We start from the raw sequence: 14,271 nt of genomic DNA, 5'->3' as shown, positions 1-14,271 counted from the left end.
GTTTCAGTCGGTCAGGTTGCATGCACAAATGTTCGGCAAAATAGTTTTACCACTTGGGTTGCCAGTCATCTCGAGATATTTTTGTTTTTATTGGATTCACCTTGACGGTGCAGTTTAATTTCGGTGCAAATGTGTTATAAAAGTAGGCTATTGCACAGACACCTTAATAGCGAAACTGAGGAGCACAAAGATACGTAGCGGGGACAGACTTTTACTAGAAGTCTCTCATCTCGATCGCCTGTTAGTTAATCAAGCCCCTAAGCATACATACGAACCCCTGGTGCCTCTCTGAAAAGTGGTCGACTACAGTTACTTTTATGTATCGGACTACGAAAGGCGCGCGCAGGAAGAGGTGTAATGGGTATAAATGCTAGGCCTTCGTAGCATCTGAGTTTGGTTTCCAGAGGCCAAACCATCACCCGCTCATGTACGATGATGTTAATCACAGGCGGCCATGATTATTAATAACTGTTAGTTACTCCCAGCTACCGCGCGATCCTGCAGTGTTGCGGTGCTGCTGTAAACACAACCTAGCAGTGTCTGCAACCAGTGCAGTTTCGTAAACTCGGATCTTAGAGGCACACTCACCAACACTCGGGATGATGACGCGACGGCTCCGGCACGAGATGGGACAGTAAGAGAGACAATCATCAAAACATCTAGCCGAAAGGCAAAATACAGCTTATTACCAACTTCTAAGCCTTCATTGTTATAGCAACGTAGCTGATCGAGCTTGCCAGAACTTTAAAGCTCCTTGAGCGGTGATGTCCAATTGCACGGAACTTCTGGCACAAACTAGATCTCAACTCTGTGGAATCGTTTCGCCTCCAATTTATGTCTTCTCAAAGCTAAGCAGCCATATCGGCTGCTCTTATCTTCCTAGAGTTGCAATAGTAGCATCCACACGCGTAATGATCAAGTAATGTCCGAAGTCGCGTCTTAAAGATGAGCATAGGTGGCGAGTGAAGAACCCTGGTAAAACTTGGCGGCCACTTCCGGTTTCAGCCTGCCTTCCTTTGCAACCCCGCGCTGCGCCAATCAAGGAAATAACATTTTAATGAAAGCAAAGGCAAAACTGTCGAGCGACGGACATGCCTCTGGCTTGATCGTCCACAGCGAGAAAAGGTCGAGAAAAGAGGCAACGCGCATCAGAATACTGAAGACTAGAGGTGATCACTAACTGCCTACACACAGATAACGACACAAATGATTGCAGACGTAACCAAGGACCGCACTATAAGCACTGAAAGTACGTGTAAACAAAATAGGTCACGGCTGTAGACGGACAACAGAATTTCGCCGCGCAGAATATCTGTTCCAGCAGAGACACATCGGCGCGGAAATTTGATACTCGAGGGCGCACAAAGGAAAAATCCAAAGCTTCTTTTTCCACAAGTGCGAAATCATTGGCAACGAGAACGTGCGCGAGTCACCTTTACAGTAGTAAATCACAGACCTGCCTGGATAAATTTGGTGTAAAGTGCTGCAGCCCAGGCATGGTTCAGTTTACTGTATAGAAGCTCACACCAGGAGACACGCATAAGCTGTATTGGAAAAAGAACCATTGTTGTTGAGTTTATTTACAATAGCTGCCGCCTAGAGTGCCCACCAAAGCGCCATTAAAGAGGCACAACAATCGCAATGTGTCGGCGAGAGTCTCCAGCAGCGTTGTACACGGTCGCCGCAGAGTTAAGCCACACACACCCACACACACGTTGATGGGAGCCGAGGAGCCAGACCGAAGCAGGCCGAAAAGGTGGTATTCACGTAGCATTCTCGCCATCAGTGACGATGGACGCGGCATCCTCGGGCCTGGCGTTGTGCGCATGCACCGGCACAGGCGGAGGTGGCGCTCTTCTTCGCGATGCGGCTTGACGGACCACTGAGGATAGGGTCAGCGTACGAGGGGGCGGCAGCGGCGGTGCCTCTTGAGGATCCTGCGGCGCGCTGGGCGCCGAGTACTCGGGTGGGGGCACGCCGTACACCTGCGAATCATAACATACAGACCACCATTACAGTAGAACATAGCGTCATCATCAATCCGTTTTCGCCCCCTGGAGCACGAAGACATTTCCCAATGCCCTCCAATTAGACCTCTCTAGGCAGACCCAGCTGCTGCCATTTTACCCCTGAAAACTTCGTCCGGCCGCCTGATTATCTTTACACCCCTGCTACATTCATTTTTTTCAATAGCCCTATGAAGCCAGCGTTTATGTTTTCAGCGCGTTTCGCGCCCCGATCATATTCAGTTGCCCTTCCTTTCTTCATCTAAGGCGCCATTAACCCGCCTTTCTGGCCCTAATCTATCACGCTCTCTTTTTATTCCTTAACATTATATTAATCATTTTCCCTTCTGTAGTTCGCTGCGTTGTGTAATGCTAAATTTATGCCAAAGGAAGGTGACCGTTGATGCCCGTTTCCTCCATCGGTTTGCTAGTGCCGCGCGCTGGTTGGCTGTGTGTCACTGTTGCATGATTACGGTACTTGCGCGTTGCCCTCTCTGTTATCTGTCATTGTGCGTGTGTTGCCTGTGCTTTGCTCCCTAGTTCTCAGCTATGGAATCAACAATAGGAGAAGACAGCGGGTGTCCCAGTTTTGGTACCTGGGAGTAGAATTTCGGCGAGCTCAATTGGTGAGATGTGGAGCTACGTTTCGAGGCTGGAAGAACGGTTGAAGCATTGGAAAGGTAGTCGCCATCGGCATACAATGTCTCTGGTGTACTTTTACAGCAAGCACATAGCCAGGAATCTTTTCCGCTTAGCCGGGTAACTTACTGTACTAAGGAGGGGAAGGGGGGGGGGGGGAGTGGAGCTGGAGGGGAATTCACAAAGAGCAGTAGGGCAAATTGAGACTATGAAAACCGGCGGAGGTGGTCGATAAGCTAGAGTTCGGGGGAGATATACCTCCTCCATCCATGTGCGGCTATCTATAAAGGATATGAACAGATATGGCAAGGCCATATTCAACTCAAGGTTTCTCAATATTTTTGTGACACGACAGAACCTCGCCAGATGGCGAGAATGATGGGACTGGGACGACGAATCCGACAATGAACAGTGTCCAGAGCGAGACGGCGTGTCTTTCGCCTGGCAGTCCCCACTTCACGGACTCACCACTCTTCACTTACTAAAGCCTCTACTACAAGTACAAGTCACAGCGCGATCATTCAGCATACGCCGTCGTCCCCAGGAGCGGGGCAGCTGGGTACAGCCAAAGATCAGAAATCTGAACCACCATAGGACAAAACAGGCAAGAGGACCTACTCAGAATTCCCGATGCGGTTATTGACTCATGCGACTATAGCTCGTTCGGGTTGCAGCATCCGATAGCTGGCATCGTGAAGTAATGAGGGGTATCGACGATACGGGTGGAACATTTCCCTGATCGGCCACTGCCTACGGCTACATTCAGCTTCTCGGCAATGTCGATAAATGACGCTTCAAGCAAACAAAAATAATATAACGTAGAACATAAAGAAAACAGTTTAAAATGGCAGTGACCCATCGATACAGGATTGAAAACTGAAAGGGACAGAACACAGCACTTTAACGTCCCTTTTTTTTTTTTCGGCGCAGGGAAGCTTTCTGTCTAGAGGGGTGGATTCCTAACGGTTTTGTCAAAAACGCTGTTGAAAAATTATGCCGAGAATTTTTCGATCAGTTCATGCGCCCGATTGTATGTAGTCTGACGGTCGAAGCCATGAGTAGCGACCGCGATGGCGCTTACCGAATATAAATACGAAACGCCAGACAATAAATAGGTATTTTAGTACAGATTAGCGTCAATTTCAGTTTCTACACCGAAGGCTGACACGGCACAGGAACGCACGCTTACTGAAGATTTAGTGGGCCATAGGACCATAGATGTAGTCACAGCTTCATCCAAGGAATTCGAAACACTGTAGCGCCATCTAGTGATATAATAAAGCAGGGCGAGAAATCTTCAAAGATTAGAGAATATCGTGCACTTCCGAAAACCAGTGAGACTTTTTCGAGATATGGTCACGTGAGTTAAAGCAATGATAATTACAGCATTTCGCTGCCGTTTTCATGCGATTTTCGGTAAAAAAAAATAAATGATCAATCCGAATTTCTTGGATATTTTAGTGCTTAATCTATACTATACGAGACTAGATATTTTCATTTCCGCCATAATCATATTGCCTATCTTGGTCAGTGTTCTGTTCCTTTAAAGAGCACAAAATAAATAAGATCGCAACGCAGACCTGCATTTACTACGTAAATTGGCGATACACGCCACACGATTCCAAGGAGATACCGGTAAATGTGGTCCACCCATTGTGTACGACCGAATGGTGGATTAAACGCGCAAAAAAAAAAAAAAAAAAAACGCTAAGTACTTTCTCTTGAGCGAGTTGGTTCATATTAGCAAAAGGAAATAAACTTGCGCAATAAACAGAAGAAGAAAGAGATGTGACGACAGGACAGAGCGCAATGCGCCTGTTGTCACGCCTCTTTTCTTCTTCTACTTATTGTGCAAGTTTATTTCCTTTCGAAAAAAAACAACGCGTAGGCGTGGTAATAATGGGAGAACACAAAGAAACGTTGAGCATGCCGTGATAGCATGGCACTTTCGCACGTCCTGATTCCTGAACGCATTGCGATGTGTTCAAGTCGGCGCTGTAGTCTGAAGAACGTTTTTCTGAGCGGGCACGTAGAGCAAAATCTGACAAAGGGAAGCCGCGCGCGAGCCGTGACATATATACTGCAGTCTGCTTTTCTTTTACTGACTTCACCTGTCAACTGGAGTTGCAGTTCGACGCTCGCAGGAGCAGAGCAGGCCAGAAGATTCTTCCTTTCACGGCGCATTTTTAATAATTTTAAGTTATACCCCCGCCCCAAAGATCGACTCACCTCAATCACTTCGAAAATATAAAGTTATTTGGCACATTGTACGATCGTTCGATAAGTTGGGAAGACCCGTGTGAATGTTGTGAACCCCACGAACTCAAGACGGTGGCCACAGCATCACTGGCCGCTGCCAATCCGACAGAAGCTGGAGAGGTCACCATTGCCCTTGAAATCGCCATAGACAAAGGATATATAATCGTCCTTTCTGATTCCAAAGCCATCTTATGCCGCCACCGAAACGGCAAGGGCAATTTCATTATTCTCTGCCTACTACCATGGTAGAACGAGAAAAAGAAGATGACTACATGCTATGAAACACTGAGCAAGCGTAAAGGGGGGGGGGGGGAGGGGGGGGGGGGGGAGGTGCCTCTGTTCGCAAGTCGAGCCAACGTGTCCACAAGGTGACTTCGCCCGGCCAGCGCGATCATCACTGACATTTAAATCCCTGCCAGTGATGCTCGCGCTGCTTAGACGAAGGCGTCAACTTGTCGAAACATTCGCTCGACTTGTGAACTGAGCCCCCCCCCCCCCCCCATCTGCCCTTGCTCAGTGTTCTTTCTGCCTACTACCACAACACAAGCTTATCTGGGCTCGTGTGCATTGGTCTCTACCTGGAAATCGGCAAATCTATACCTTCGCCTGAGCCTGTGCACAAGGGGTGCCAAATACAGCGTACTAAGCCAGTGTCCGCCGGCCGCACATCATCCCCAATCAACACAGTAAGATTATCACCCATCACTAAGGAAAGAAGTTCCATTTCCCTTTGCACAATGGAGTTTAAAGCGGGAAGAGGCCATCACATAACGCCACTTTCAGTCCCACATATACACAGCCCTTGGATCACTACATCACTTATTCCCTACATAAAACCATGAGACACATCACCATTCTCAGAATTCTGCCTATATAAGGTAATGCGGGCCTGCCAACATCGCCAAAACCTTCCACCCATCCGAGCCCCTTCCACTGAAGAGCTAGGAAGCTACGCCTTTCAGCTCGCAACCGGGTGACAACCGTTGTTTAGTGGAACAAGCCAAGGAAGCGGCACTTAGCACTGGAGCCCTAAACTATGGGCCCCACACTCCTTTGGCAACTTTTCATTTCATGATTTCACCACCACCTCCGCCGAGGCAAGCTGCCCTTGGATCGCTGAGCTACGGATAGCACTGAGCTACGCATATATTTGAGGCACATAACGTATAATTACAAACAGATCTTAACTTGAGTTAGGGCTTCGGCCCGAACAAGGCAAGGTATCCAAGAGATCTGACTCCTAAATGCTTGACAGTGCAAGTAATGTGCATGTTGAAACAGGTTAAAAATACTCATCGGGGTAACTGAGCAAGCCCAAAATCAACTAGGAAAACACTGGTAGGAGTCGGTTTTAGCGCTCAGCTTAAGATAGCTCCAGCTGGCCAGCGATGAGACGGCCATCACTCAAAGGCAGCCAAGACAGGCAGACGACAGCCGTCTGAGGTCCGCATCCTTGCATTGTGCGGTTATGTTTAGAGCGGAGCGCTTCGCCAACCGCGAATGCGTCGCTGACCTACGGCCGACAGCACTCAGCAACCGCCGTTCGGTCCGCTTTAGAAGCATTGCAGTGGAGTCAGCAGCTGGATATAGCACAACTTATATAGCATGGGTGAGTACAAGTTCGGATCATCTGTGTGGCAAACTCTCCTCCATGCGGATCGATAGCCGAGTTCCAGTCATGTGTCATGTCAGTCATGTGTTCTCATGTGTTCCAGTCTCGCTGTTCTAAACAAGCTGTTCAGTAAGGTCCACAGCCATCACTGGATGAGTTTCTGGATAGAGCCTGACTCCCTGGTGGCGCTGACCTACCAGCATATGACTGATAAAAACGTCGTCTCTGATTGGTTTTATCTGCAAGTGATGACAGCGGCGCCACTGTGTATATACTATACAATTCGTGATTTGTTCTTTCCAGCATTGTTTATCTGTTTTTGAAGCCATAAAATAAGCAAGCGCAAGTGACGCAACCATGGTCTCGTAAACTCAAAAGGCGCTTGACCCTCAGCCAATGCATGTTCATCTAATAAATACGTTTGGTAGCCTACCCACAATACCAACTGTAACGGTGATTGCAACTTCATCACCGTTATCATCAGCATCAACAGTATCCCTATTGAGTTCATTACAAGCCAAAGGCAATTCGGAACGCTTTCCAAGTATACCTGTCCAGTACCAGCCACTGGATCCTGTATCTCTTAAATATCCCCTAATTTCATTTTCTCTTATCTCAGTCCCACCGAGTTGTTCTTCGCTTCCCTCAGTATCCACTAATACAGCATCTGTTCTCTATTCCACTCATTACAGGTCCTCATCAAAACCATTTCGGTCTCTTGGTTCCTGCTATCATTAATTCGACGCTGTTTTCAAACATACATATATATATATATATATATATATATATATATATATATATATATATATAGTGTGTGTGTGTGTGTGTGTGTGTGTGTGTGTGTGTGCGTGTGCGTGTGCGTGTGCGTGTGCGTGCGTGTGTGTGTGTGTGTGTGTGTGTGTGTGTGTGTGTGTGTGTGTGTGTGTGTGTGTGTGTGTGTGTGTGTGTGTGTGTGTGTGTGTGTGTGTGTGTGTGTGTGTGTGTGTGTGTGTGTGTGTGTGTGTGTGTGTGTGTGTGTGTGTGTGTGTGTGTGTGTGTGTGTTTCTTTCCGTCCCCCATTATTTGCATTTGCTTTGCAACAGCGCGTGCACAAGTGAACAGATGGACCCGCTGCACAGTAGCATTTTCAACATGGCGGCCATCCATTGTTTACAGTCGACATACAGCCGAAACACAAGATATAAACTTCCACAGAGGGATGACAAATGCTACTCTCCATACTCCTAGCACCACCTAGTGATAGTATACTAGTGTTATTAGTACGAATGTTAGTAGCAGCAGTGCCACTACTACAGCCTGTTCATTCCTGTCTGAGTTCTGTGCCTGCTTTCGTATCGGCCTTATCTGAATGTCCTTTGCGCGCTCTATTGAAAAAGAAAGGGCACGTAAAACCATTGTGCAGCACCGGCGGTAGCAACTGCCTCAGTGCATGAAGGCTCCAAGGCGTCCAGAAGACAAGGCTTTCCGCAGTAGCATTGCTTGCTTCCATTCACTCCCTTCGCATTCTCTCCCGCCTTGGCCGCGACTCGAGTATTGAGCAACCCCCGAGCAAAGTGAGCTCGATTACAAAATCGAATCTGTCAATCAATACAGTAAATGCATTAAGCGCAGGTGCGGCCAAGGTACTACGGGGCACTCTTCTGCGTTCGAAATTTGTGCACTCATTCCATGCTGAAGGTATGATGGCTTATTCGATTTTATAAAGCACTTCCTTATTTTCGCGAGAAGAGTGTGACTGTCGAATCATTGTGCGAAATATTAAGGCCGGTACCGAACTTGCATGCTACATATTTGAGGCAACATAAAAGGGCTAAGAAGTTTGTCGTATAAGAAGTTCACGCCGAACTGTAATGTAGAATACTGGTAAAGCTAGCTCTGTTACGCAGGTAGACTCATTCATCAAAAGCAGGGCAAATCATAAGGTACCAGCCCAGCGCCAAGTAGAGGGAGAGGGGGTGCCGCCACCTGTTCTTATATAAAACAACGTCCGATGGCCCCGTATGAGTCACCTGTACAGGTGGCTGCTCCCTGAAAGGCCAAGGCCCTGCCGACAGAAGAGATTGCATGTCGCTGCATAGCACGGTACTGTTTTTATGCGCATGCACACTGAAAAATGGGTACTGGTTGTTTACTCGCTACTTTTCGTCTCAATTCACATGTGTAAATATTTTGGCTGAATATACAATTTACTCAGAAACAGATACAGCCCACTGATGTGCTCCATTCGAGTGGGCATTATACGACACATAGGGAGGATTTCGAGATCACATCCGAGAAATTGTGCGCAGATTAGGAACCATGTTGTTGAACGCGTCTTTGACTGCTCGGCCAGCCCAAAGCTGTCAGACATAATGCTTGGACTTTTGTGCTATATGCGAAGCAGAAAGCCGCGAAAAGGTGCAATGCATGGGCTTTAACGCGCGTGTGAGAGGCTGTAGCTTAAGTCTGCATTTTGTTTTTTTTTTCTTAATTAACAAAGTAATTGATGATACCGATAATTATTTAATATTACATGACCGCCTCAATTAGCAAGTTAACTTACTCAGTAAATGGTGAAGGAACAGTGCAAGGGACGGGACACAGTGACATAAGGAAGCACAAACACAAGGCGAAGGCAAACATGATCAGCGCTTTGTGTTTGTGCTTCCTCGTGTCACTGTGTCCCGTCCTTTGACTTCACCATGCAAAACCAACTAGCCCAACTCGCTCAGTAAATTTGTTTGTTTGTAAAAGCTTATATATTACCTTATAAAAAGCTTATAAAAATTATATATTTCCACTAGAGAGCACCCCACAGTTCTAAATAGGCTCCGCAGTAATTTTGCCCTCGTTAATGCATGCTTCCCGGAAATCGCAGTATGGATGAATTTCCACTTTGTCTCTGTCGCTTTCGCAATGTAGCCGTCACGACTCGATACCTGTGACCTTGTCCTCAAAAGCTAAATGTCAGTCACTGGGCCATATGGTGTCGGTTTACTTTTGGATGTCGTGCTGCTCCATGAAGTCCATGCTAATATTTTAACCTATCTTAGTCAAAACTGTGGTGATGCACACCGGCAGTGACGATGCCCGACTGCAGACCCACACAACTATATGATAAACGCTACTTAGACGCTCTTGGGGAAGCAACTCGTATGTACATAAGAGACATCACATATTGTATTCACATAACATAGCATGATCAGACCGCGGTAGCGTATGGCGCGTTTGAACTCATCGAAAGTTCCCTCCGGCATATGCAGGGTGCCCTCTCCGCGGGCCAAGCTGGCGCGCTCTGCTGCTGGCCGTACTGCTTGTGTGCCACGACAACGCGGAGTCCGTGACTCGGCGACGCCAATTCAATTGGCGCACCTTCATCCGCTGCGTGGACAACCGGTCCTGGCTGCTGCTCTCGCTGGACGGGGCTTGCGTGGCGCTCGTCATGTACGCCACCTACCGGACCATGCTCAAACTAGAGTGCCCCAACTGCGACTTGTGAGTGCGATGCAGCGCCACTCCGTACGACAGTGTTTATTTATTTATTTATTTATTTATTTATTTATTTATTTATTTATTTATTTATTTATTTATTTATTTATTTATGGCGCTGAGTTTGCCACACGGCATAAAAGGTGGTGGTAGAGTCACAGGAATGTGTGGAGTGCAGCCATGTGCAAGAAGTCACATAAGTCACATGGCGGGAAAAAGACCTACCAGTGACTGACAGGTGCCCTCACTGTGACACTCCACCTGACGTCTGCGATGTGCGCCACTTGTTGTGGACGTGTCCATCAACAACGCACATCAGGCAACGGATAATCATGAAGGTGGGCCTGCGGTGGAATCGCGATAGTGATTATGACAAATGGACAATGGACAATCGCTATACTGCCAACCTTCTCGAATTCATAAGCACAACTGGACTGCACTCCTTCTTTTAACTTTCTATCTCCTGCATCCCATTCCCCCTTTCTCACCTTATGCCTTGTGGCAAACTCTTCGAAAAAAAAAAAAAAAAAAAAAAGTCACATAAACTGCGTGCATAAATGTAGTTTGTTATCCATAGGTGGAAATGAGAGTCATTAGTCGGTGAAAGTCCCGCTTTTTGTAAAATGATCTGGCGCATATGCGAAGTTCCTGGGCATGTCCATATTAGATGCCGGACAGTGGTGTCGCAAGCGGGTTCTTCGCAGTGTGGGCATTTGTCGGGAACTGGAATAGTAGTACTTTGTCACTGGTGTCGAACGGCGGGCGTAAGGGCCACTCCGACTCTCAGCCGTCTCAGAGATACCTCCTCCACCCTTGTTAGATTGGGGGGAAGGGGATACGAACACGGGGGATTACGACAGTGCAACCGCACCTAAGCGCGAATTGAAAAAGCTCGGCGAACAACCTGTGCACTCTGTACCTCAGGCTAACAGTATGCGGGGATATTTTTAACGCAAGGCTAATCTTTAGCATGGTCACACGGTCGCTGGTTCACCAACTGTCCAAGAACTTGGGCTCGTAGCCACCGTTGTGCGCAATAAGTATGTCAGGCAAGTATTGCTTGGGAACGTTTTGTCCAGAAAACCAGATCTTCGAACCGCCTCATTCAGCTACGCTGACATGGAGACATTCACTTCTTGCTGCTGCCATCACCGTCAGGTGGCAAATTCACCGAGACGGGTCAACTGTAGCAGTCATTGGGCTTACATTAAGATGACGACGACTAACTGAGCAGTCTTTGCGACTGCCACCAGCGGAGTAAACGCCATAGTTACGTTAAGTGACGATGCCATGCAGTCATACCTTAGGTCGCAGAGCTGAGCTGGCTATAAGGTATAAAGCCCTCAAATCGCCTATGCAACATCGCGTTCACATCAACATACCACCAAAAATAAGGAGCCCTAAGGTATACTAACGAATTCCACGAAAAAAAAATCAGCAAAGCCAATTACAAAGCGAAATGGCATACCGAAAAATAAAGGAAGTGAAACCGAAACTATGCTAGGAACAGTGAACTGTACGGCTTGGTTCTTAAGCAAGAAAAAAAAAAAGGATTCTTCAAGAAAATACCTGATTAATTTAATGTAAGTTACATGGTTCATACTGTTCAGAAGGAAAGAATTGAGAGAAATCCTGAATCTCCTACCATTAACAATTTGTGCGAGAAATAAGAACCATCAAGAGTTAACGATAGCGCTTAGGGTCCACCATAGAGCCTCTTTACGCTAGGTCTGCTGGGTCGTTATATATTTACCTCGAGTTTCCTTAAGGCATAAAGCTCAGAACATGGTCGCAATACCTACAGGGAGGAGCAGAATGCGTACTTGGAGTGAAGTGATATCACTCCCCCTATAGAAACTAGACAACTGGCAAGTGAGCTGTGCAACGTATTTGAGACAAGCGAAACAAGAAAGAGACACACGCTGACATTTTGCGCGGGGAAATTACCGGGAAGAATCCTTTATATACCCTGCCCTTGTTGCACAAGATTCCGTTTTCTGCTCTATGTGGCCTGTGTGTCTGAATACGTCAGGCGGAATCTCAGCATGGAACTACGAGTTCCTAATGATACCGCCGAAATAGATTGCATTTTGGCTCGGCAAGACGTTCATGATAAGCTGGATATAAACCAAGTGTTGTCGGTTAAAAAATTTTGTTGGTATGGCAGGTAGATCCAAAGTGATGAAACGAAACTATTCATCCAAAATAAATTACATAAAATAAAACTTCTTTCCCCTCCCCTTAATCACAGGTGAGCCGAAAGTCGGCGGCTAACCAAAAATCAGTCGAGAATCCTTGAAACATTTTTCGGCAGCACACTTAATGTGGATGGCTACGGGGGTGGGGTTGGCTTTACTACTGGTGACGTTGCTGATGAACTGAGAGTTAGGGTAACCTCTTGTTGCCGTTGGCCGTTTTTCGCAGCTACTTCCACTGTCGAGCTAACTTCAACGCGCTGCGCTGGTGCCGGAGTTCGAGGCGGTCCATGGAGGTGAACGCCATGATCGGCAACTGCCAGGACCTGTCCAAGCCCGGCCGGACTCCGGCGCAGAAGGCCCAGGAGGCCAAAGCGCGTCAGGACGGCCGAGAACAGAAGGACTGTGCAAGCCTCTACATCCAGAAAGTGGGGTGCAGCTACAACCCTAGGTCCGGAAAATGCATGGCCTTCGAGAAGGCAAGAACCAAGTCTTAGCAGAAGATGACCAGCATACTGCTAGCAGTGTGATTTTTTCGCTGTGTTTGTGAAAGCATTCGCGGCGGCCGGCCGCGAGACAGACAATGCTCAATTTGCGAGGTTCTATTTTCTATCTAATCTTCAGTCGCCTTTAATCAAATGAAGATCACTTGGTGGACATGCCTCGTAATCTGTTTAGAACACTGTTCGCTAGGCTTTTCTTCGTCGCACTGGTACTCCATGCACACTAAATAGGAGTTGAGAGACACGACCATGTTATCCACACGTGCCGTCACCCGCAAACTCAACTTGAACCAGCGCATAGGTTCAGCTTCGTCGACTAAAGCCAGCGGTTTTGGTCTCTGTGTTAGAGAACATGAGGCTTCTTGGAAATTTAAATCAGGAGCTATGTGCGCGCCCCTGGCGGCGACGCGAGCATCCAAAGTGGGTAAGTAGAGGAATTTCGCCGTGCGTAGCAGTGGGTTATGCAGTACGTCACGGAGCTTCTTTCGGGCACCTATGGATATTGAACAGAGTAATGCTAACTGATGTGCAACAGGACTTATCACAATTTGCCGGGGACCAAGATGTGAAAGAAAGAACAGCGGACACTTTGAATTTATCTCGCTGGTTCGTCGTCAGGAGTAAGATCTCGTTGTATTGTTTCTATTATTGTCATCACAGATGCATTTCTTTCTGTCTTAAAACAACTCTAAAATGTTGATTTCTTGTTACATGTTCTATGTAAAGTAAAACAAAGCAGTAAAATGCCCTCTTTGTTTCTTTTGCCGCGTGTGGCTTGCCGTCGTTTTGTGACAGACGGCGCCCATATATATTTCACTCTCATCTTCAGTCATGCGGTTACCCTATGCCATCGAAGTGGCTAGATGCAAACAGCCTAATGTCTTTAGTCAAGTTTTCGCCATAAAAGAGACTTGTCAGCCTGTGACCAGCCGATACACTACTCTGTTTAGAAACGTAAAGGGCTCGCACGCGCGTACGCGGGAAGCGGCGTCTGTGCCGTCCTCTGCAACACTGCGCAGAGGTTTCGTTCGCTTGTCGCCATTTGAGAACTACTTTTCATGTAGAGCATTGTAAGCTGTCTAGTTTCAATGACCGCATTATTCAGCCAGTGCAGCGCACCTGACAGCATTTTGAACTCCAAGAGAAGCTTAAGCGGTTCGGAGAAACTCCAGATGGCAGAATGTCTGGAAAGGTTGCGTCAAGCTTCCCAACACGCACTTAGCCGTTTTAACACGGCAGCTTCGAAATAATTTTGCATAGTGTGTCACAGTCTCCTCCAAAACGCACGGAATCTGTGTACGAACGGTTGCCTGTATGAATGCCTAGTGAAACGAAAAAAACTGTTCGTAAAATTTTGTTTCTATACGTTACTATATTGGTCGCACTCCTACCTGGCGCCGACTGCAGGGGTTACTCCCACGCGCACATATCGCAGCGTTTAAAATACGTCGCGTTTGAAAGAACGTTTCATGCTTGCGCGGACTCTTTTAGAGTTTGCTCGACATTTATTTTTTCACAAAGTAACAATAGAGACATTTAGTTTACCGAGCGCCGTCAGCACAGCATGCGCTGATTGGTCTCTGCGTGCG

General features: G+C 47.2%; 2 protein-coding genes across 3 annotated transcripts in view; one reads left to right on the top strand and one right to left on the bottom strand.

Moving 5' to 3' along the window:
* Nucleotides 1–1,540: 1,540 nt before the first annotated feature.
* The window catches only part of LOC146208576 (uncharacterized), a 28,026-nt gene continuing 15,295 nt past the window's right edge, over nt 1,541–14,271 (bottom strand). For both annotated transcript variants that reach the window (XM_084595076.1, XM_084595085.1), the window contains one exon: nt 1,541–1,985. In XM_084595076.1, coding sequence (XP_084451202.1) covers nt 1,764–1,985 — 222 coding nt within the window. In that variant the 3' untranslated portion in view covers nt 1,541–1,763. The remainder of the gene's footprint in view (nt 1,986–14,271) is intronic.
* On the top strand, nt 6,356–13,604 carry LOC146208577 (uncharacterized). The gene is made up of 3 exons (XM_084587297.1): nt 6,356–6,513; nt 9,759–9,990; nt 12,409–13,604. Exons 1-3 carry the CDS (start codon nt 6,510–6,512, stop codon nt 12,674–12,676), a joined length of 504 nt encoding a protein of 167 aa, XP_084443423.1. The 5' UTR covers nt 6,356–6,509; the 3' UTR covers nt 12,677–13,604.

The sequence above is a fragment of the Amblyomma maculatum genome, chromosome 1, assembly GCF_055883805.1.
Source record: "Amblyomma maculatum isolate TAMU_Amacu chromosome 1, ASM5588380v1, whole genome shotgun sequence".
NCBI classification, from domain to species: domain Eukaryota; kingdom Metazoa; phylum Arthropoda; class Arachnida; order Ixodida; family Ixodidae; genus Amblyomma; species Amblyomma maculatum.
The sequence above is the reverse complement of the archived record's forward strand: the minus strand, read 5'-3'. Positions and strand labels throughout refer to the sequence as shown.

Coding starts and splice junctions, on each gene's coding strand:
- LOC146208577 (XM_084587297.1), top strand. Junction 9,991..12,408: donor GAGTGCCCCAACTGCGACTT/GTGAGTGCGATG, acceptor CGTTTTTCGCAG/CTACTTCCACTGTCGAGCTA.